Source organism: Pelobates fuscus, chromosome 11, assembly GCF_036172605.1.
Source record: "Pelobates fuscus isolate aPelFus1 chromosome 11, aPelFus1.pri, whole genome shotgun sequence".
Taxonomy (NCBI): domain Eukaryota; kingdom Metazoa; phylum Chordata; class Amphibia; order Anura; family Pelobatidae; genus Pelobates; species Pelobates fuscus.
The window spans coordinates 140,212,925-140,235,504 of record NC_086327.1 but is presented as its reverse complement, the minus strand read 5'-3'; the positions used below and the strand labels follow the sequence as shown (position 1 = coordinate 140,235,504).

General features: G+C 41.0%; 1 protein-coding gene across 2 annotated transcripts in view; it reads left to right on the top strand.

Moving 5' to 3' along the window:
- DRAXIN (dorsal inhibitory axon guidance protein) overlaps nt 1-21,851 on the top strand; it is a 41,430-nt gene extending 19,579 nt beyond the window's left edge. For both annotated transcript variants that reach the window (XM_063435760.1, XM_063435759.1), the window contains exons 2-7: nt 11,607-12,071; nt 19,187-19,374; nt 19,966-20,077; nt 20,367-20,444; nt 21,084-21,173; nt 21,608-21,851. In XM_063435760.1, the coding sequence (XP_063291830.1) occupies nt 11,624-12,071; nt 19,187-19,374; nt 19,966-20,077; nt 20,367-20,444; nt 21,084-21,173; nt 21,608-21,720 (1,029 nt within the window). In that variant the 5' untranslated portion in view covers nt 11,607-11,623 and the 3' untranslated portion in view covers nt 21,721-21,851. The remainder of the gene's footprint in view (nt 1-11,606; nt 12,072-19,186; nt 19,375-19,965; nt 20,078-20,366; nt 20,445-21,083; nt 21,174-21,607) is intronic.
- Nucleotides 21,852-22,580: the final 729 nt, after the last annotated feature.

Genomic DNA, 22,580 nt, shown 5'->3' with positions numbered 1-22,580 from the left:
AGTGCTGTAAAGTCCTCTTTGTAATTTTGTGCAAAGATAATATATGTCTACGTTCTGTTGTCCTTTCGGTGAGTCCCCTTCCCACGTATGTCTGATCTCTGGGATTTAATCCTCTGTGTACAGCAGGACCACGAGAATAAAGAAAACGTCTGATAAAAAGCTTCTTTTTGGTCACCCCAGCTGTCATCATTGCCATGGCTTTATTCTGCTATTCACGGCCCTAAAAAAAACCTTTAATATCAAGTCCAAAAAGTGACAATGAAACCACCACCCAGTGAAACCAGCATGTGGAGGAATCGAGGGAATAGATCTTTGAAGTTTAATGAGACTTTAATTCACGCTCGCTACGAAGTCCTTGGGCCTGCCAAATCTCCAGCCTCACAATTTATGGAGAGCAAAGTGTTTTCAGGATAATAACACGATAAACATTCAGTGCCCCCAAGGTCTGATTTACGCAGAACACCGCGAGCTTGGAACTTATAACGCACTGAGAATGACTGAGCACGAAAAATACACAATCCAATTTATGGAAAGGGCGAAAGAACAAATGCAGCCTTTCCGATACACCGATCGTTTTTTGTTTTTTTGTGATCACTTGAGCTGTAAAGTCTAAGTCGAACAAACATATGTTTGAATTACAAATATATTTCTACATCAGCAAACTATGCACTCAGCTGGCTGAAGGAAATGTATGGCTCGAGGGGGGGGGGGGGGGGTGGAGGGTTTCTTTAAACGTGTTGTCCAAAAATCACATAACATCCACAGCAATGAAACCTGGGATATAACGTCTCTGTAAATAAATAATTAGCAAGTCCTGTCTGATGCCAGTGTAATCTATGCATTGTCCCAAATCGCTAGCAACGGTTTGGGGTTTTATCTACCGAACCCACAATTGTAGGGAATTGTAAAGGGCATTGCAAGTTGTGCTACAAAAGAGACCATTTGGAAACATTCTTTAACTTAACATTTTGTTCTAAAACGTGCAATTCCATTGTCCGTTTATGCAATCCTCCAGTTAGTAAAGGAACCGTTTTACAAACCTCTGTTTTGGGGGTAGGCAACCTTCGGCACTCCAGATACTAACCAGATCTCACTTGATGGCTGTTAGAGCATTGTGGGAGATGTAGTCCACAACATCTGTAGTACCGAAGGTTGGCTACGCCTGCCTTATTTGGATACATGTAGCAATTGTACCTCTGTTAGTCATTTGTCTGTCCCAATGTATTGATAAAAAGTAGCATTAACAAATAGCACTTTACTTATTGAGACTTTTTACCCTCCCAGGGTAAAAAGTAAAATGTAATTGGTTTTACAGCTTCCACAGGGTCACCTCCTCCGGGAGAGCTAGAAGCAAAGGACGGCAATGCACTGGAGGGCTTAGCTCAGAGGAGCGAACGCAAGCTTCATGCAGGAGTTTTTAGCTCTCCTGGAGGCTGTGACCAGCACTCAGCAGACCCAAGGTAAATTATCGAACCACCACAAAAAGTTAGACTACTTGCCTTGGGAGGGTAGTGGTTATGGTGCTTGAATATTTCCTTCTAAACTTATCATTACCTGGGCTTACCGTTAGTCTTGTTACACTTACAAAGAATATCGTATCTCTCGACTGTAAGCTCGTTTGGGATGGGTCCTCATCTACCTATTGTTTCTATTTCATTATCATCATCAGTGTCTCATTAGTTGTTAATTTTACCCCCTCATAATATTGTAAAGCGCTACGGAATAAGTTGGCGCTATGTGAATACCAATAATAATAATAATAATAATAATATAGGATAAAGTAAAACATTCTTTGTTGAAGCGTTTGTTTCAATTTCTAGTTAACTTGAATCATACATCATGATTTATCCCGGATTACTGTTTTAATATATATTTAGCATTTCATTGAATGGTATACGAATGCAGTAGTTGTAGTCCGCCCAATGTATGCATGCATTGTTTAATTAGACTAAGAGATGGCGTGCTGGGTGATGATTGAGAGAGAATTAATTAGATGAATGACAGTACAGACACGTAGTAATTAAGGAGGGGTGTGGGCAGTGAGAGGAGCTCATGAGGAAAGATTGGGAAAATCTGGTAAATTGGGGATGATGAATTGTTTTGGAGCCGGGGATGGGGGGGTAAACAATATTTAAATTAGATTTTAAATATTTTGGAAGGAGAAATGAGTTGCTATTCGCTCAGAAAGGGGCTGTATGAGAGAGTTTGCAGAATGAAAACCCTTAAAATGCCTATTTGCCTAGGTGACAAACACTAGAATAGGAACCATGCATTAAAAGGGTTAATGCAAGCAGTGCACTGAAAGGGTTAATGTGAACAATTCATGGAAAGGGTTAATGTGAGCCATTTGTTTTCTATACTGGTAAACGTGGAGAATTGACAGGGGATTGCAAATGTTAAGCTAAAATATGTAAAAATATATCCTATGCCCGTTTTGGTTGTAAAACCTTTTTCATTGAATAACGTTAAGAGTTTATACACGTTATACAGTGTGAGTCTCGTCCCTTATTAATTAATTACTTAAAGGCACACTATAGGCACCAAAACAACTTTAGCTTATTGAAGCAGTTTTGGTGTATAGATCATGACCCTGCCGTCTCCCTGCTCAATTATCTACCATTTAGGAGTTAATCACTTTGTTAATACAGCCCCACCCAAACCCTTCTGGCTGTCACTCACACAGCCTGCATGCAAAAAAGATTATATTTTTAATCAGATGCTACAGAGTTTTTATCCCTTGCTCTGTAAATTGAACTTTATTCACACACAGGAGGCTGCTTCAGGGTCTATACCAGGGGTAGGCAACCTTTTAGCAGCACTGTGCCGATATAGGATTGTGAAGTCCCTTAGCGTGCCGGTCCTATTTTTTTAAATTGAGGTGTGTATGCTGCCGTATTCTGCTTTTGTTATTTTTACTGCAGTTGCTTTGTATCGTTGTATTTGTGCGTATATGAGCTATTATATTATATATGTTCATTAGTACTTTATGGTATCGTGTATACCTATGAATGTGGGCTGTGTATGGGGGCTGCTTGTGGAATTGTGGGTGGATGGATATGTCACATTGTGTGTTTGGTAGTGTGTATGTATGTTTAGGGGGCTGTTTGGGGTATTGCATGTCAGATGCAGCATGCGGGGTTGTGTGCATGTATGTGGATTGTTAGTGGTGTTGCGTTTGTGGGGATTGTGTGTATGTTTGTGTGTAGGCTGTTCATATTATTTTTATGAGGGGAGGGTTATTTATGTGTATATCTAGCAGTATGGGTGGCTTCCCTAGGTTCCAGTGGGGACCAGGCCGGCCATGTATAGCTCAAGTATAGGAGCTGCAACAGCAGCGGCAGGCTGCTCTGCTACAGTGTGGATTCCCATTCACAAGTCCTGGGATGAAGTGATCTGAGATCACTTCCTCTATGTGCTGCAATGCTTAAATTGAGGATTGTCCTTCACCACCTCTTCGTATTAGCAGATATCTGAAGTTTCACTGGGACTCCTGATAGGACAGAGCCTGTTTGGCTCTAGCAGCCTTGAGTGCCGTGCAAAGTCACCTTGAGTGCCGTGCATGGCACTAGTGCCGTAGGTTGCCTACCCCTGGTCTAGAGGGCAAATAAAGCAGGAGATAAGAAATTCTAAATTAAACAGGCTGTGCAATAAAGGAAGTTTAAAAATTAGATCTCGCTTTACAGGAAATGTTTAGGAAGGCTGTGTAAGATGTGACTAAGGCTGTAAAAAACAAAGTGATTTAACTCCTAAATGTCAGATAATTAAGCAGTGAGACCGCAAGAGCCTGAGCTATACACCAAAACTGCTTACGATAAAGTTGTTCTGGTGCCATAGTGTCCCTTTAATGACTACAAGCTGGACATATCCCATTGTATCATGATATGTCTGACATGTGAAACCCCTAAAGTGAACTGGGTAATATGTTCTATGCTCAGCATTTTAAGTATATGTAAGGCTGGGAGACAGAATGTATGTGTAAGGCTGGGAGATAGAATGTGTGTGTAAGGCTGGGAGATAGAATGTGTGTGTAAGGCTGGGATACAGAATGTGTGTGTAAGGCTGGGATACAGAATGTGTGTGTAAGGCTGGGATACAGAATGTGTGTGTAAGGCTGGGATACAGAATGTGTGTGTAAGGCTGGGATACAGAATGTGTGTGTAAGGCTGGGATACAGAATGTGTGTGTAAGGCTGGGATACAGAATGTGTGTGTAAGGCTGGGATACAGAATGTGTGTGTAAGGCTGGGATACAGAATGTGTGTGTAAGGCTGGGATACAGAATGTGTGTGTAAGGCTGGGATACAGAATGTGTGTGTAAGGCTGGGATACAGAATGTGTGTGTAAGGCTGGGATACAGAATGTGTGTGTAAGGCTGGGATACAGAATGTGTGTGTAAGGCTGGGCGATAGAATGTGTGTGTAAGGCTGGGCGATAGAATGTGTGTGTAAGGCTGGGCGATAGAATGTGTGTGTAAGGCTGGGCGATAGAATGTGTGTGTAAGGCTGGGCGATAGAATGTGTGTGTAAGGCTGGGCGATAGAATGTGTGTGTAAGGCTGGGCGATAGAATGTGTGTGTAAGGCTGGGAGATAGAATGTGTGTGTAAGGCTGGGAGATAGAATGTGTGTGTAAGGCTGGGAGATAGAATGCTTGTAATGGAGCATTTTGTAGAATTTTTTGTGATTAGGAAGAGGTCATAGAGCTTACACTATAGAGCGTATATATTGATAATAGAATGGGACATTGCAAAGCAAAACCCAGTTATATCATTACGCTGAGCCACTCGCGCTGTTGAATTGAAAGTGTTAAGAGAGTAACAACGGCAGTAGTTTTATGTTTACATTATATTGTTGATGTGTAGTACGCGTTTTATTAATAGATATAATTAAAAGCAGCAGTAGAAATATTAGCTTGATGTCGTTAATCCCACGTTCAGTTATAACATGATTAAAGGCTGACAATCAGCGATTCTGCGTGCAGATTCAGGATAAGTAATTGGCTGGGCTTTCTTGCAGTAGGTAACATGTTGTGCGCCCAGACGGGCGTCCTAGTGAAATGAATCTGCGTGGGGGGGTGGGGGGAGTTGGGTACCAAGATTCCATGTTGAAACCAGCTGGGCACAGAGACGGTGCTGACCCTAACATCTGTGCCGACCTGGCATAGCTCACGTTGTGTTGGAGCGCACCGGGAGGGGGGGGGAGGCCATCTCCAAAATTTCCTACCAGCAGGGAAGGAATAAATTGGAGCAAAGTAAATGAAAAGGAAACATCAAAATGATTAATTACTCTAATTTGCATGTGAATCTGGAGCACAATGCATCTCAGCAGATTGTGGCCATATATGCTTCTGCCAGAAAACATAACACTTCATAGAAAGCCATCTCTTTTAATTTACTGACGGGTCCCTGTGCGCTTCCGCTACCAGCCAGCGAAGATTTAATGCGGTTTTATTTCCAAGATTCAAAATATTCCTTATTGTTTTCATTAGTAGCATTTTTTTCCCCTCCCCGGAGTTCCATATAACATTATTAGAAAATGGATCGCTAGGACTCACAGGCCGATTCTTCAAATGATCCATAGAGTGATCAGGATCAAGGAAGGGGTACTAAGCCACTGACTGGCACTGCGAAAAAGTTACATCATATCACATCAGCGCTGTTACGCTAGTGATGATGTGATCGAAATCTCCAGAATTGACTGTCAGGATTTAACTAGGACCCAACACGCAGGACTTAAGATAAATTAAATATAACCTGAATACTAAAGCGTATTACCGGACCGTAGAATGGCTGGAGTTAATGCTAATAATATAAAAAAGTACAGAACAGGCCAGAACAGGGAGAGAGAGTACATAAATGGTAAGATAATCCAAATATTAAGAAGGAGGAATAGTCAAGGTACACGGTAGAAGAAAAACTACCACAACAAGAGGGGCAAAGGTTTAAAAATAATATCCGGAAGTGTGACTTTACTGAGAGGGTAGTGGATGCATGGAATAGCCTTCCAGCTGAGGTGGTAGAGGTTAACACAGTGAGGGAGTTTAAGCTTGCGTGGGATAGGCATAAGGCTATCCTAACTATAAGATAAGGCCAGGGACTAATGAGAGTATTTAGAAAATTGGGCAGACTAGATGGGCCAAATGGTTCTGATCTGCCGTCACATTCTATGTTTCTATAAGAAGCCGGAGTCAAAATAATACAGAATCAATCGATATAACGCGCTCTCGGATAACTACATGCGGAAACACGACAGGGCACTGAGAAAAGTATCAAATAAGCTTAAATAACCGTAAGAGGGCAGGGACAGGTTATCGGCTATCATGTGACGTCGGAACGTGTTTGTGCAACATCTGCGTGATGATGGGCATTAGTGTCCATAATCAGGGCAGAGACTTTGGAGCCATAGGAGGGTTCCGTTTGGCAGCAGCTGGGCGCCCTGACATCAACATAACCAATATAGAAACCATTTATTTTGGTTATTTAGAGAGAATTATTGTTGGGTATAAAGCACCAACATATTCTGCAGCGCAGTACAAAGGGTTACACAAAACACATAAAGATAAAGTGCAGACATCAGGTGGACTCCAGAGAACCCTCAATGGACAAAACCAATTTCTGTCACGTAAGCAGTTCATCTTCATAACAAAACTCACTTTTGCTGCACTCCTCTGCGGAGCCAAGTTCAGGAGTCTTATTTTTTATTTATTATTGGGTAAGAAATCAATGGGAGTGTAATATTTTCTCTTATCACACAATCCTTAATGTTTATTTCATGGATATTGATTACGATGTGTTTAGTTATAATATTCTGCTCTGTGTGATCAATATGTGGGGTTACTTTGTCTGCTTGGATTCTGTTGGTTTAAGTACTGCAGGGCCGCACGGTTTTCCTAATTAAAAATTAATCCAAGAGTTCAGGTAGCTGACAGTGTGACATAAATACTACACTTGAGATTTGCCCTGGGGACATAACCAGGAAGATGCCAATCTGTAATGAGAAGAGACAGGGAACCTACCCAGCTCCCATTACAAAACTAAATGACAGGACCATGTCACCAGCAAGGAGGGCACAGGTCTGCTGTGATGTTTCTAGCTGCAATTAGAGAAGTATTAACCCAGCAAGTGCCAGGGAAAAATATACACACTCCCAAATATAGCCACATTCCGACTCATACATATACATACACACAGGACGTATCGTAGAAAATAAGACACAATTTCCAATCTATCTTTTGCTCTAATTTTTACACCTGCTCATTCACTAAAACAGCAGATTCAAGAACTCTCAATTGTCCCTATTTAGGAGGGACAGTCCCTATTTTGGACTCAACTCCCTCTGTCCCTCTTTTCTAGGAGCTCCATATTGTTGGTGTGTATCACAGAGCTCCACAGCAATAATACCCCCAGTAATGTGTCTGAGTGTATAACGGGACCCCACAGTAATAATACTCCCAGTAATGTCAGTGTATAACAGAGCTCCACAGCAATAATACTCCCAGTAATGTGTCTGAGTGTATAACAGAGCCCCACAGCAATAATACTCCTAGTAATGTGTCTGAGTGTATAACACAGCTCCACAACAATAATACTCCCAGTAATGTGTCTGAGTGTATAACAGAGCTCCACGGCAATAATACTCCCAGTAATGTGTCTGAGTGTATAACAGAGCTCCACAGCAATAATACTCCCAGTAATGTGTGTGAGTATATAACAGAGCTCCACAGCAATAATACTCCCAGTAATGTGTCTGAGTGTATAACAGAGCCCCACAGCAATAATACTCCCAGTAATGTGTCTGAGTGTATAACAGAGCTCCACGGCAATAATACTCCCAGTAATGTGTCTGAGTGTATAACAGAGCTCCACAGCAATAATACTCCCAGTAATGTGTCTGAGTGTATAACAGAGCTCCACGGCAATAATACTCCCAGTAATGTGTCTGAGTGTATAACAGAGCTCCACGGCAATAATACTCCCAGTAATGTGTCTGAGTGTATAACAGAGCTCCACGGCAATAATACTCCCAGTAATGTGTCTGAGTGTATAACAGAGCTCCACAGAAATAATACTCCCAGTAATGTGTCTTTAATCTACAATAAATGTGTTTAGAAATCAGTCTGTGGAAAAAAGATACATTGTTCTCCCCTCTCTCTTTAATCCTTCTCCCCTCTGTAGTCTCCAGTCTTTTATTTCTCTGCGTTTTCCCTCCTCAGTCTCTCTCAACAAACTCTCCAACATTGCATTTTCACATGTATGTATTTGCAACCATTCCTTTCCCCCAATTCCTTAAAGGAATGCTATAGGGTCAGGAACACAAACATATATTTCTGACCCGATAGTGTTAAAACCACCATCTAGCCACTCTGGTCCCCTAATGCCTCCCTAAATATAGTAAATCGTACTTGTTTTCAAGTCTGGAGCTGCTTGCATTGTCATCCTTTAGACCTGCCCACTGCCTGCTGACATCATCAGAAGTGGTGGCCTGATCCAATCACAGTGCTTCCCCATAGGACTGGCTGAGGCTGACAAGGAGGCAGATCAGGGGTAGAGAGCCAGCATGATACAAACACAGCCCTGGCCAATCAGCATCTCCTCATAGAGATGAATTGAATCAATGAATCTCTATGAGGAAAGTTCAGTGTCTGCATGCAGAGGGAGGAGATACTGAATGTTTGGATGCATTTTAGGCAGCCATGACCCAGGAAGGATCTCTAACAGCCATCTGAGGAGTGGCCAGTGACGTTATCACTAGGCTGTAATGTAAACACTGCATTTTCTCTGACAAGACCGTGTTTACAGCAAAAAGCCTGAAGGTAATGATTCTACTCACCAGAACAAATTCAATAAGCTGTATCCTATACAATGATCTGAGTCCTATAAAATAAGCTGCATATCATTAAATAAGCTGTAGTAGTTCTGGTGACTATAGTGTCCCTTTAACATTCACCCATACTAATCTTACAGAAGCACAAGATACACAGTAAACTTAACAAAATTCTGTTACAATATGTTCATTGAACCCCTTAAGGACACATGACATGTGTGACATGTCATGATTCCCTTTTATTCCAGAAGTTTGTCCTTAAGGGGTTAAAGCAGGTGACATGAGGTTATGGAACTGATATTGTGACATGTTTAATTCAAAGAGACACTCTGAGCATCGGAACTATTATTACTCATTGTATTATTACAGCTCATTAGAGTTTCATTTTCACTATTAGCTCTTCTCTCAGAAGTGCCACAAGGCATGGAATTATTTAGGTGCCTTTTTTGTGTGCCCCCCTTATACCCAATCGCTATGACTATTATAGAAAAAAATCTATTTTTAGCAATATCAAAAGTCCGACTGGTGTTCATTTCCCAAGTGAGAGATCTGGTGTTGTGTTTTATATAAGATACCCAGCACCTTACGTCTACCTCTTACCAGAGACGTCATTCCGTATTATCTGTCCAAACATCTGTACGGTGTGATGACTCTGTGCGTGCTCAGACCTTGCAATGAGGGGATGTCAAACGTCAGGATCAGGCCAATCTGGATCTCTGCTATCGGTTTTGGCGTAACCATTTTGGCTCACGCAGAGTTAATAAGTCATGGTAAAAATGTATCACGTAATATACCACTATATGTTGCTAAAGCATGATTTTGAAATGGTGATAAAAGATATGATAATTTTTCACATTATATCCGGAGGAGAGTTTTTCTGTATTCCCAGCCATTCTGAGAAAATAACTGTATGTAAGTGGCTGTTATCGTTTTAATGTAATGGCGCCAGGTGGACGGATATATTAGTTTAATTGTTGGATATATTGAAATATTCCATTGCACAAAATGCTAAATCTTTCTATTCAGTTTCAGCTGCCGTGTTGCAGTACGAAAGGTTCAACGTTAAAAGAATAATCAAAATATTAACTGGTTCGATACCAACCCTGATCTCACCCAGATTTACAGGACGAGAACTGGAATCTTTGGTCTTCCAAGTTCCACTTACCTGTATTTTGGGTAAAACCACAAATGTATGTTATTAAGAAACACTCAGAAACATTCCATTATTTTATCATTTATATAGCGTCAGCAAATTCCGTAGCGCTGTACAATGGGTATCCATAAATAGAAGAAAATCCCATCCGGTTTATTATGGGTTTAGCGATGGCGTACACTCATACTGGACGTTTTATTAGTGTTTTTGTGTATGTGTGTATATATATATATATATTTCAATATTATTTTATCCATGAAATAAGAAAATGATATTTTTATAATGAATAACTAATTATTACATAAATACAGTATTAAAAAAAAATGAGGTATGAAATATAATTCTGTTTGCTCAACGGTAACCTGGTATATACGATAGTACTCATCCGACAATAGAAATGGGGTGGGGGGAGGTTGCGCCAGAGTGGTATGAACATTAAATAAGTAAACTTAACACAAGAGAATAAAAACCAATGGTTGAAAAAAGGTGTAGTGTAGCAAAAAATATACAATAATAAAAATGTCCAGTATAGAGTCCAATAAAACCTTGTCTGAAGAAACAACCACAATCCTGTCAGAGGAATATCGTCTACGATGGTGTCAGATTAGAGTATTTATGGAATCCGTATGAAAAGACAGAGGGGAGCTAATAGTGCAATATGTCCCAGGAAAGGTAATAACAGTCAATATAAGGTCTATTTTGGTCCTACTCACGTTTTTGAGAGCTTTAAACCAGCTCTCGTATGAATAGCGTACAGTGGCATAATCCCCACTTATAGGAAACGTTGCATGAAGAAACGTTGCTAGGCAGATGTCACATTAATATGAAGACCATTTGTAATTAAAAGGAAACAATAGTGCTCTCTATATACAAATTCTTAGGAGTATGAAATAACATAACAATTGGTTACTCACATTTAATTGAGAAGGCGGACTGCTCAATGAATAAGGCGTAAGTGATTAAAAAGTGCTGATTAGAATCTATATGAATGAATGGGAAAAATTGCCCCTACATTGGAGTGTGCTTGGAAACAATTAATTAATTAAACATAAAGCTTTAGCCATTCTTGGTGGTATTTTTGAGCACTGTGAACTAAGCATAGGTTTATTTAAAAATATATATTTTTTAAATGGAGCAGAATTTTGGGTGAACTCTCTTTGACGCCTTGTCACCCCAACAAATTTAAGTTTAATCCCACAGACACATAAAACTGACATTTCTGGGTTGTGTTTTCCCAGAGCGCACATCTTAAATGTGTTCATCTTCGGTCAATAGAAATCATTTTCCGATTGCATAGAAACGTTAACATTTAGTTTCTTTAATCCCACCCAAAAGGTCATGTTGTTTGAGATACCTCAGTAACGCCATGATAACCTTGTACCATGCAGAATGCTCTCTGCGAGTATTTCAATAAAACCATCTGTTTAAATACCAAACCGTTAACCTTTTTTATTATTATATATGGCTGCTTGTAGCCATTTGGTTCCTACTCTGGGCACTGTAAGCTCCATCAACACTAAGGATTGTTGTAGTGGCCATGTAATTATTGCATTACTACTATATATGGCCAAAACATATACATTGGTACGTTTACAAGTGTTGCTAATTTGGGGTATTTTTGTCTCTTTTTTCAGATGAAATAATTAGGAGAATGACTGCCCTATTTGACTGCCTTCCTTCCGTCTGCCTGGTATTAGTGATTATTACTAATCATCTGATCTGCCCGAGCTCCCTGGAGCCAAAAGTCAAACCTAAAAGAATGTCAGAAACCAGCAGGTATGAGCAGGACATGTGGGGTCACCAGCCTCAAGAGAGGACAAACAGGAGGTCAGGAATGTCTAAGAGAGATCGAACTCGAGGTGGAATGTCACCCACAGCCTTCGTACCAGTGGATGGTGTTATTGGGCTACCACCCCAGAGCGAAGTAGCAGATGTAATACAGCCAAGCGCACTGAAACAGGACAGGGAACAATTTCAGGCTTTCGATTTTCCCTATAATCAAAGGGACAACCAGTCACCAGGAGTCCATTCAAAGGGGAAGAAACATAACCGAGAACACAGAAGGTCCAACAACAAGGATCGGGTTAAGCACCATCGAGGTATTCACTTTATTTTTGACGATTTTATATTTTTCAATTCAAATTCAACCCTTGTCCACAACAAAATCTTGAAAATGCTTGAAAACCATACAAACTACTTCGCTACAAAACCCTAACCACTTACTTAAAAACAAATATCAAATAAGAAATGATTGATCTATCCATTATCTAATAGTTTCTAGACTTGACGATTTCTAAACTCAAAGTCTAAATGTACACGAATTATGGACCATCTGGAACACGAACATATCTGGGCTGGCTAGTGATTCTTCGTGGTCCCCCCCAAAAATGAGATGATTGATGACTAGAGGGACAGTCACTAAATGTTGATTTTATTCACAGATCAAATAAGAAGTGAGCAATAGAGGAAGTAAAAAAGAACTGTATAAAAATATATATTTATATAAAATATTATAGTTCTAATAAATATGTAATATAGAAATACTGATTTGTTTTACTGCTTCCCCTTGGTTTCCCCTGTATCTGTTACTTTTTCTCACTTGATCTGTGAACCAAATGGTGAGAGCTACCAGTGTACTGCAGAGTACATACATAATATTATATTGTGCAGTGAAATGATTGCCCCATTTTTACACCTTTTTTGGTTTCCGAATTGGAATCTATGTTCTGAAATTCTCCTGAGCCAAACCATGTATAAACGTGTATTCCTAATGCTATAGCGCTCTACTCATCCGTGTTGCTCCGCCCCTTTAGCTGAGATCTTGAGACCATGAGCGACAGATGGGGACCCTTAATGAAAATGGGGGGGGGGGACCTATTGTCCTCCCCACCCGGGAGTGTTCTTTACAATTTTCCCACGCTGTGTAAAATTACTCAGAGCACTCTGATTGGTTAGATTCCAAGCCAACCAATCAGAGTGCTGTGACAGGTAAATGTGGAGACTTACCTGTCAGTCTCTTCATTTACCTGTCAGAGCCCTCTCATTGGTTGGTTTAAACCAGACTTCCCCAAACTCCGGCCCTCCAGATGTTGCTTGACTACAACTCCCATGATTCTATGAATGAAATAGATAGGCTGAGAATCATGTGAGTTGTAGTTAAGCAACATCTGGAGGGCCAGGGTTTGGGGAAGCCTGGCCTAAACCAACCAATCAGAGCGCTCTGAGTCAAATTGCAGGGCATGGGGAGGCTTTATAAGTCTTTCCCTGCCCTGCAGAGCTCAGTCGCCGTGCCATCGCTGGGTGAAGAAGGAATATTCTTTTAGCATCAGGATTTTTTTTTTTTTGACTGATTTTTTTTTTTGCACTTTTTTTTATTAGTTCGATGGGTATTATGGTTTTTTATTTGGGCTGAAAAAAGATGGTTTAAAAAAAAAAAAAAGAAGGCATCAAATGGTAAGTATTTTATTAATTTACAGGGATTTAGTTTTATTGTCTCCCCCCTCACTATTTTTAGGGTGGGGGGGAAAGGTAGGACTTTCATTTTTTTTGGGGTGGGGGGGTGACTAGGGGCTTGGGGACCCCTAATCACCTGGGGGGGTTGACATTTAATCCTCACCAGTCGCCCATGGGTGGGGACCGGGGGGAGGACAATAGGTGTGTCGTTCCCTCTCATTTTCATTTAGGGCCCCCACCCGTCGCCCAGGACAATAGGTCCCACCCTACCCATTTTCAATTAGGGCCCCCACCCGCCGCTCATGGGTGGGGGCCGGGGGGGAGGACAAAGGTTCACCCCCTATTTTCATTTAGGACCCCCATCCGCCGCACATGGGTGGGCGCCAGGTGGAGGACAATAGGTCCCCACCATTTTCAATTATGGCCCCCACTCACCACTCATGGGTGGAGCTAAGGGGGACCTGTTTATTTTCATAGCCCCCACTCACGGGTCACGGGTGGGATCTAGAGGGACACTATGTTCCCCCCGCTAGTTAATAGATTCCCCACCATGGGGCTACTTGTTGAAAGGGGGGAGAACGGCTTTTTTTTTTTTTACACCGGTGAGCAGCCACAGGCCACAGGTTGCTCACTGTTTAGTAGACATGCCCCTACTTGTGGCATAGCGAGTAGGGGCATTCAGGTTTTTGACCCCCATAGAGTGAGGGAAGACATGGGGGGGCTTAGGAAGTGGCGGGGAGCACTGCTCCCTGCCGCTTCTATTTTTACATATTACAAGGAGGAAGCTGTGCGCCGGTAGCTCCCTCCTTGTAATAAACCGAACAAACGAACACCTATATTCGGTGTTTGTTTGTTTGTTCGTCTGAAATTTCTATTCGTGGAATGAATGGACAAAATTCCCCTAGCGAATGTCCAAGTGTAATAACAGCGCTAGTGTGGGCAGATGACGTGTCCCGCAGGGACTTCATCTGCCCACAAAAAGATGGCGGCGCCCAGGACCTAGGTCGGGGCAGAAAATGAAGATTAAAAAATAGGTAATATGGGGGGCTTAGGGGCATTTGGGGTGACTAGGGGGACAATTAGATGTAGTGGAGTTGGGAGGGGGGTTAAAAAAAAAAATACGTGATTCGGCCATGACAGTGCTGCTTTAACACTGTAAAAATAACTTTGCCTTTCCTGTTCAATGGCAATGTTTTCAACTGCAGGGTTAAGAGAGGGGGCAAACATCACCCTGGCCGCTTCATGGTGATTGACAGCAGGGGCAAAGGAAGGAGCCATGATCTAAAATGAAACAGTGGTATCTTTAAAAAGGAGGAAAAAGTCTTCAAATAATAATTAGAAATTGCAATCTAAATTTTAGTCAATCCATGATATATTTATGCTGGGTTGTCGTGGCTATAACATTAGATTTATATTTTAGTATCATTACCCATATTGGATTTGCCCAATCCTAACACAGCCTCCCTCAGAGATCATAGTATCTGCCAGAGGTCACCCCAGGGGTGCAACCTAAAACAATAATGGAAGGTTTATTCGCTAAACTCCAAATTGTAGTGAATTGAAATCCGACCCTACTAGTGAATAAAAATAAACAAAGTGGCAAAACTGTAAATTTTGTTGCTTTGGAAAAATAATTCTAGATCACATTTTAATCTTAATTTTGCCATTCAGATTTTAATTCACTACAATTCGGAGCTTAGTGAATAAACCTTTTTCTCCATATATTCCAGCTTTTATTAAGTCCATTTAAACCCACCGTCAGTCTCACTCCTGCACTAATGCCCTTAGAATTGTCTGTTACCAGGTATTCGGCCCGTGGATTCCTAGCTATTGTTCTCGATGGTATGTGATATTTCTGCACTTATTCTCTAATTACCAGCAGGAAATAAAATCCGTAGCCAGAAGCACTAGTTCACTCCCCCCCTGGGGGTGATTACCGCCCGCCCAGCTTTAATATTGTACTAAAAATAAAATGTCACCAGGCCCCCATTACATAAACACATATCTGTCTTCCAGCATCTTCTAACAAAGATACGAAGTGCAAACAATATGGTTTATTCACTAAACAGCGAATTGGATTGAAAACCAGATAGCAAATTAGACCAAACTAGATAATTTGGAATAATTCACCAAGTTATAGTCACAGCTTGGCCATTTTAACCTGATTTTTGAAATTTGGTTTTCAAACCGCAAATTTACTCCAAATTTTAAGATTTTCCTAAAATTCTGCGAAACATAGACAAACTTATATGTCGGTGATTTATCCCAACGGCCACAACCCAAGCGCACAATATTACACATTTGGCCTTTAGGGTAAGATATATAGAGGAGTGTAAATAATAACCATTTTTGTTCTATTAACCCTGTAATACCTTTAGGAGCACAAATAGTTAAGTCATAGTTAACGTAGAGGACAATTTGCAGTGTTGCAGAGGGTTTAATCCTACAGATGAAAAAAATCAAATTTCAAACAGATTTGCAAAATTCATTATCATCAAAGATGGATTTTTGGCCCCTTGGGGTGAGATGAGTTAATTTAGTAGCATGCTTGTCTCTGGCTTATGTCTTCTGGTTTACAGCAATGGTTACCAAAGAGCCTTAAATGAAAATGCTTTGTTACTTAAAATACATTAGAGATACTATCGACATATGTAAAACGGGAAAGTCTCAGCTCCATAACCACTACAGCACTATATAGTGGTTATGGTGCCAATGGTTACACAATTGGTAATCACATTGATTTCAGTTGGTTCGACACTCACGCATTCTGTGATTACCTGTCAAATTGTTTTCAGTTGGTTCGAAACTTATCTGGGTCTGCACATTACCGTTCCTCTTCATATATCATTAAAGCAGAAGTCCCTAATTCCACGTTAGTGGTATCAATTTTGCCTGTCTTTGGATTGAATTTATTGACTGAGAGCGTCATCTGATAATTCATACCTCCCAACTGTCCCTATTCAGGAGGGACAGTCTCTATTTTGGGCCCAATTCCCTCTGTCTTTTTTTTTCTATCCTAATGTCCCTCTTTTCTAGGAGCTCCACATTGTTGATGTGTCTGAGTGTATAACAGAGCTCCACAGCAATAATACTCCCAGTAATGTGTCTGAGTGTATAACAGAGCTCCACAGCAATAATACTCCCAGTAATGTGTCTGAGTGTATAACAGAGCTCCACTGTAATAATACTCCCAGTAATGTGTCTGAGTGTATAACAGAGCTCCACAGTAATAATACTCCCAGTAATGTGTCTGAGTGTATAACAGAGCTCCACAGTAATAATACTCCCAGTAATGTGTCTGAGTGTATAACAGAGCTCCACAGTAATAATAATCCCAGTAATGTGGCTGAGTGTTTAACAGAGCTCCACAGTAATAATACTCCCAGTAATGTGTCTGAGTGTATAACAGAGCTCCACAGTAATAATACTCCCATTAATGTGTCTGAGTGTATAACAGAGCTCCACAGCAATAATACTCCCAGTAATGTGTCTGAGTGTATAACAGAGCTCCACAGTAATAATACTCCCAGTAATGTGTCTGAGTGTATAACAGAGCTACACAGCAATAATACTCCCAGTAATCTGTCTGAGTGTATAACAGAGCTCCACAGCAATAATACTCCCAGTAATGTGTCTGAGTGTATAACAGAGCTCCACAGCAATAATACTCCCAGTAATGTGTCTGAGTGTATAACAGAGCTCCACTGTAATAATACTCCCAGTAATGTGTCTGAGTGTATAACAGAGCTCCACAGTAATAATACTCCCAGTAATGTGTCTGAGTGTATAACAGAGCTCCACAGTAATAATACTCCCAGTAATGTGTCTGAGTGTATAACAGAGCTCCACAGTAATAATAATCCCAGTAATGTGGCTGAGTGTATAACAGAGCTCCACAGCAATAATACTCCCAGTAATGTGTCTGAGTGTTTAACAGAGCTCCACAGCAATAATACTCCCAGTAATGTGTCTGAGTGTATAACAGAGCTCCACAGCAATAATACTCCCAGTAATGTGTCTGCGCGTATAACAGAGCTCCACAGCAATAATCCTCCCAGTAATGTGTCTGAGTGTATAACAGAGCTCCACAGCAATATTACTCCCAGTAATGTGTCTGAGTGTATAACAGAGCTCCACAGCAATAACACTCCCAGTAATGTGTCTGAGTGTATAACAGAGCTCCACAGCAATAACACTCCCAGTAATGTGTCTGAGTGTGTAACAGAGCTCCACAGCAATAATACTCCCAGTAATGTGTCTGAGTGTATAACAGAGCTCCACAGCAATAACACTCCCAGTAATGTGTCTGAGTGTATAACAGAGCTCCACAGCAATAACACTCCCAGTAATGTGTCTGAGTGTGTAACAGAGCTCCACAGCAATAATACTCCCAGTAATGTGTCTGAGTGTATAACAGAGCTCCACAGCAATAATACTCCCAGTAATGTGTCTGAGTGTATAACAGAGCTCCACTGTAATAACAGGCCCCACCAGCTCTCAAGTCATGTACTTAATTCCTGCGGTGATACTAGATGTGAATTTATAAACAGAAGCCGCCAGTGGGGAGGTTTAATTTAGATAAATGAATTCAATTTAATAGGAAGCGACCGGTGTGTTGTAATTGCTGATAAATATGAAGTTTACACAAGAGGTTTGTGCAGTTATCACTCAGTGTAGAATTGCAACAGAAGCAGAAAACACACAATCCTTTTACTTCTAATTGTGTTTGTATGAGATATATATATATATATATATATATAGAGAGAGAGAGAGAGATTTGCCATCCCAGGGGATTTATCAGGGCAGTTCTCCTTTAAATTGCCGGTTTGTAACCTATACGTACCTGCTGCAGGTGTGATGGGTAAGGCAACACCCCATGTAGTGTGTTTGTACCTTTCCTGACCCCCAGGGTCTGTATCCATGGCTTATCTGGGTCTAGCCCAGCCAGTAACCAGCACATTTGTGTCAACAGTCCCTCATTTTGGGGTACTGTCCCTGCAACAATAAGTCCCAGGGAACAGTCCCGAATTTTGAAATCTACCGGCAGATTTCAAAATGCAGGAGGGGACTGGGCATGGTCTCCTTAAGGGGGCAATGGAGAGCAAGCAAAGTCCAGCACAGGTAGATGCACTAATTACGGAGATAAGGAATATAAAGCCAGGATGGGGTGCGGGGGGGGAGGGGGGATGCGGTGGGTTTGTACTGGCTCTGCATGGGCACATGCCAAAGTGACATTCACAGACGTAAAGGGGGCATTCTATCTCAGCCGCATTACATCAGTGAATTAGGGCTACCCTGGCACAGAACTTGTTAAAACATCAACAATGATACAAACAGCAATGGCCTGCAGAGACGTGGGCGTCTGAGACTTCTATTTGCAGTGAATCCAAAGTGAATTTCAAATTCAAGGTAAAAATAGCCAAAGCGATCTGAATCCAAACAGGACGGTGGGACAGGGACCCCTAAAGAAATTGATCTATAGCTCTTCTACGACACTGTCCTTCTATCCTCCTCTTCCACTGCCACAGAGACAGGATTATTCTCACAGAATTGCACTGAATTGGAAACTGAATGGCAACACTTAAAAAAAAAGTATATGATATTTTTGGATATTGTAATAATTTTGAGCGAAAGAAAGTTTATCCAAAAACATGAAATCAATGCCTAGGTTTAAAGCCCCAGCTTGTTGGCTGGGGAAGGACAAAGCACTGCTTGCCTTAAGGTATCCTGCTTTCTAATCTGTGTCTTTGTATGTTTGCAGGCAGAGGCTTTGAAGCTGAACCCAGCAGTCTCATGAAAGAGGATTTAAGCTTTAAAGTGACCCCCCACCTGACTCGTCTGGATATCTCTCCGAGTGCCCCTGGCCCTGCATATCCTCTCAGCACAGGCAGCCAATCGCCAGTTGCCGAGCATCCCACAGCGGCGTTGGATACCTCACATCGCGTCCGGGTACAGATATTATTATATAGAATCATGTCCCAGAGTCCCAGAGCAGTTGGGTAGATGATTAGAACCGTTTCGGTATATGGACAGGTGTTCAGGACAGGATTCCAATGTAAATGTTGGGTGGATTCTCAGTCTGTTAGGGCCAGTGAGCAGATTCACAGGGTTTATTGTCATTTTCTCAATGTCTAGATGGGACAGATTCACATGGTCTCAGGGCGAATGGGCAGGTTCTCAGGGTGAATGGGCAGATTATGGTGCATTTTTTATTGATCATATTATTGAGACATTGGAGTATAATCTAAGGATCTCAGGACAGATAGGTCGGTTCTCAGAATGGCAAAGCTCTCGATGGGTAGATTTACTAGGTGAATCGGCAGATTCCCTTAAGGCTTAGGATGAATAAGAAGATTTTAAAGCTGACTTTGAATGTGAAATCCCTGGCCGAAGTCATGGCAGCTAACATTGCTGGATTGCCAGTGGTTTATATACCAGGCACAGGTAAAACATTTGGGTTTTTGTGCCATTTTAAAACCCAGCAAATAGTAACATTCCATGTTTGAAACCCTGATACAATATTCGCCTTCTCGCTTGCAGTCTCATTCAAAGAAAGGCGGTGATGTCGCGCCAACACTGGATATGGGGCTTTTTGATTGGACGGATTATGAAGACTTGAAGCCGGATACCTGGCCATCCCCAAAAAAGAAAGGTAAACAGACTTTGCCAGAAAATGGAGAAAAGTTTACACACCCCGTATTGAATCCAGCTGGGTATTCAGTAAATCCTGCACGATTATCACAATGTGAGGACTGTTATGATGTAACGTGTCTCTAATTTCCCAGAAAGAGTGTTTTTGAGAGATCACAAATAATATAACTAACAGAAACTATGTAACAGAGAGATCATAAAAATACAATCACAGAAACAGTGTTACTAGGAGAACACAAACACACAACTTGACAAATGTAAACTGTAACACTACTTATTGTTTCTTACAGGGAAGCAGAAAGATAAATTTAATACAACCTCGATGGCTGAAGTAGAGCCATGTGATCACCATCTCGATTGCCTCCCAGGTAAGGGGACATGCCAAACACATCTATATTCTTTCTGATTGACTTATTCAAATATAGCCATCCTGAAGATTACATTTTCTCTGCTTAAATTGGGCACTTTATGTGCGAAGAGTGCATGGTCATTTTTTTAAATTTCTTTTTACAAAAAGTGCAAATTTCAAAAGAAATGTACACTTTTATAAATGTACCTTGTTACACCCCCATGGCTGTCAATCAGACCACAGATCTGTTACTTCCTGGTTTGTTTAGCTCAGTGAAGTTAAACTCAAGAGGCAGCAATTGCCTTGCAACGACTTCTCATTGATGTGTATTTGGAAGTCTGTGATTGGACAGCCACAGAAAGTCTGGGCGGGGTTAGAAGGGGAGGGCTTGCAAAGGCTGCAGCTCTTTTTTTATATACCACCAATGAAAAAATATTAAATGCTTACACAGGCCTGCCCACCCATCCCAATCTTCATATCTCCCAATGTTGGGAGGTTTGGATTCATGTGTGTGTGTGTACACAAGAAAGTGTTTTACATGTTTGACTGCACACATGTACATTCAGGCTTCCCATCTGGTTGTAAAATGTGCTTAGGCTGAGAGTACATGCATTAATCACTCCAGTCAGTAGATCGTGTTTACTCTTTTATTTCCCAGGTTCCTGCTGTGATCTGCGCGAACATCTCTGCAAAGCGCATAATCGAGGGTTGAACAATAAGTGCTACGATGACTGCATGTGCACAGAAGGTGCGGACATCCATCGGCCTGGCTGCCGGGGTTTAATGAGTCTCATATTGTTTATTAAATAATAGTTTCACTAATCTCCAGGAATTGTGTAGAATCAAAAAAAAATTGCAAATTTTAGTTGGGAAAAAAATAGATAAATTTGATATTTTTGGTTTTAATTCCAGAGTATTGCAATTCTTTCTCATTTTTCCTCAGTTTCCTGTTTGGTGAATACCGTTTGATGGGTAATTTGTGGTGTTTTCTTTCTGCTTGCCAGCAGTCGCTATAAATGTGGAACCGGGATAGACTAGCCATGCTATTGCACTTGGCGTCAGACTACTGACATATTGACTGGCTGAGGAAAATGGGAATTTGATTTTGAACCCAACCTGTATAGGTTGACCAATACCATTGTCAATCATTTTTCTTAATTTATTTTTTTTATTTTTTTGCAGGTCTGCGCTGCTATGCCAAATTTCACCGTAATCAGAGAGTCACCAGGAAGAAAGGGCGCTGCGTGGACCCAGAATCAATCAACAAAGACCAAGGATCGTTCATATCCGTTTAAATTATTTCTGGAGTTTCAACCACGCTGCAGCATTTGCCAAACAGATTTGAAATCTGACTATTTTGTATGGGGGGGGGGGGGGGGGCGTCAGTGGTATCACTGGTAATAGTCGCCCCAGGGATTTGGTGTGAACAGGGCCACTGGTTAATTGTAAATACCAGAAAAATACTGGGTTATTGACCAAATTATTGTTTTCCTAACGCTGAATTCACAATGGGCATTAAAAAATTACATTTATAAATTAAAAAAAAAATCGATCCTTAATCTATAACAAGAATAATTAATTTAGATGATTATCTCTCTCTCCTGAGAGCTTGGAGAGATATGTGATATCATGTGAATTAATGTTGGTCAAATCGCCAGCTGGTAGTACAGGAAATACATTGTAGTTTAGCCGATAATCAGTAATATTCTGTACAATTTCTTGGTCGGGATTTTTAAACGACTTGAGATATAGATCGATTGCCCAATTTCCCTTCTCTACAACCCGTCCTTTGTATCTTGTGACTGTTGACACTGAATGGCTAAATCACACGACTGTTTTTTTGCTGTAATAGAATATCTAACAGAAATTCCACAATTCCAGATTATTACCGCAGCCGGCAACGAGCCAGTGCTTCCAGTAAGGAGATAGAATTACAGGGAAGGGATACATCTTTTATGGATCACCAAATTGGTTGAAGGATTTGTTTTTCTGCGTAGAGAGGAAATAACATTGCAGTGTAGCCGGCTTCCTATGGAATATTATGAAATTAGGATTTAAACTCACTCACTGCCATGAATTAACCCTATTGCGTTTTTTCTGAATTCTGAGAAGTGTGTGAATTTCTGGCAATTCAAATAAATTCAAAGTGGATTTC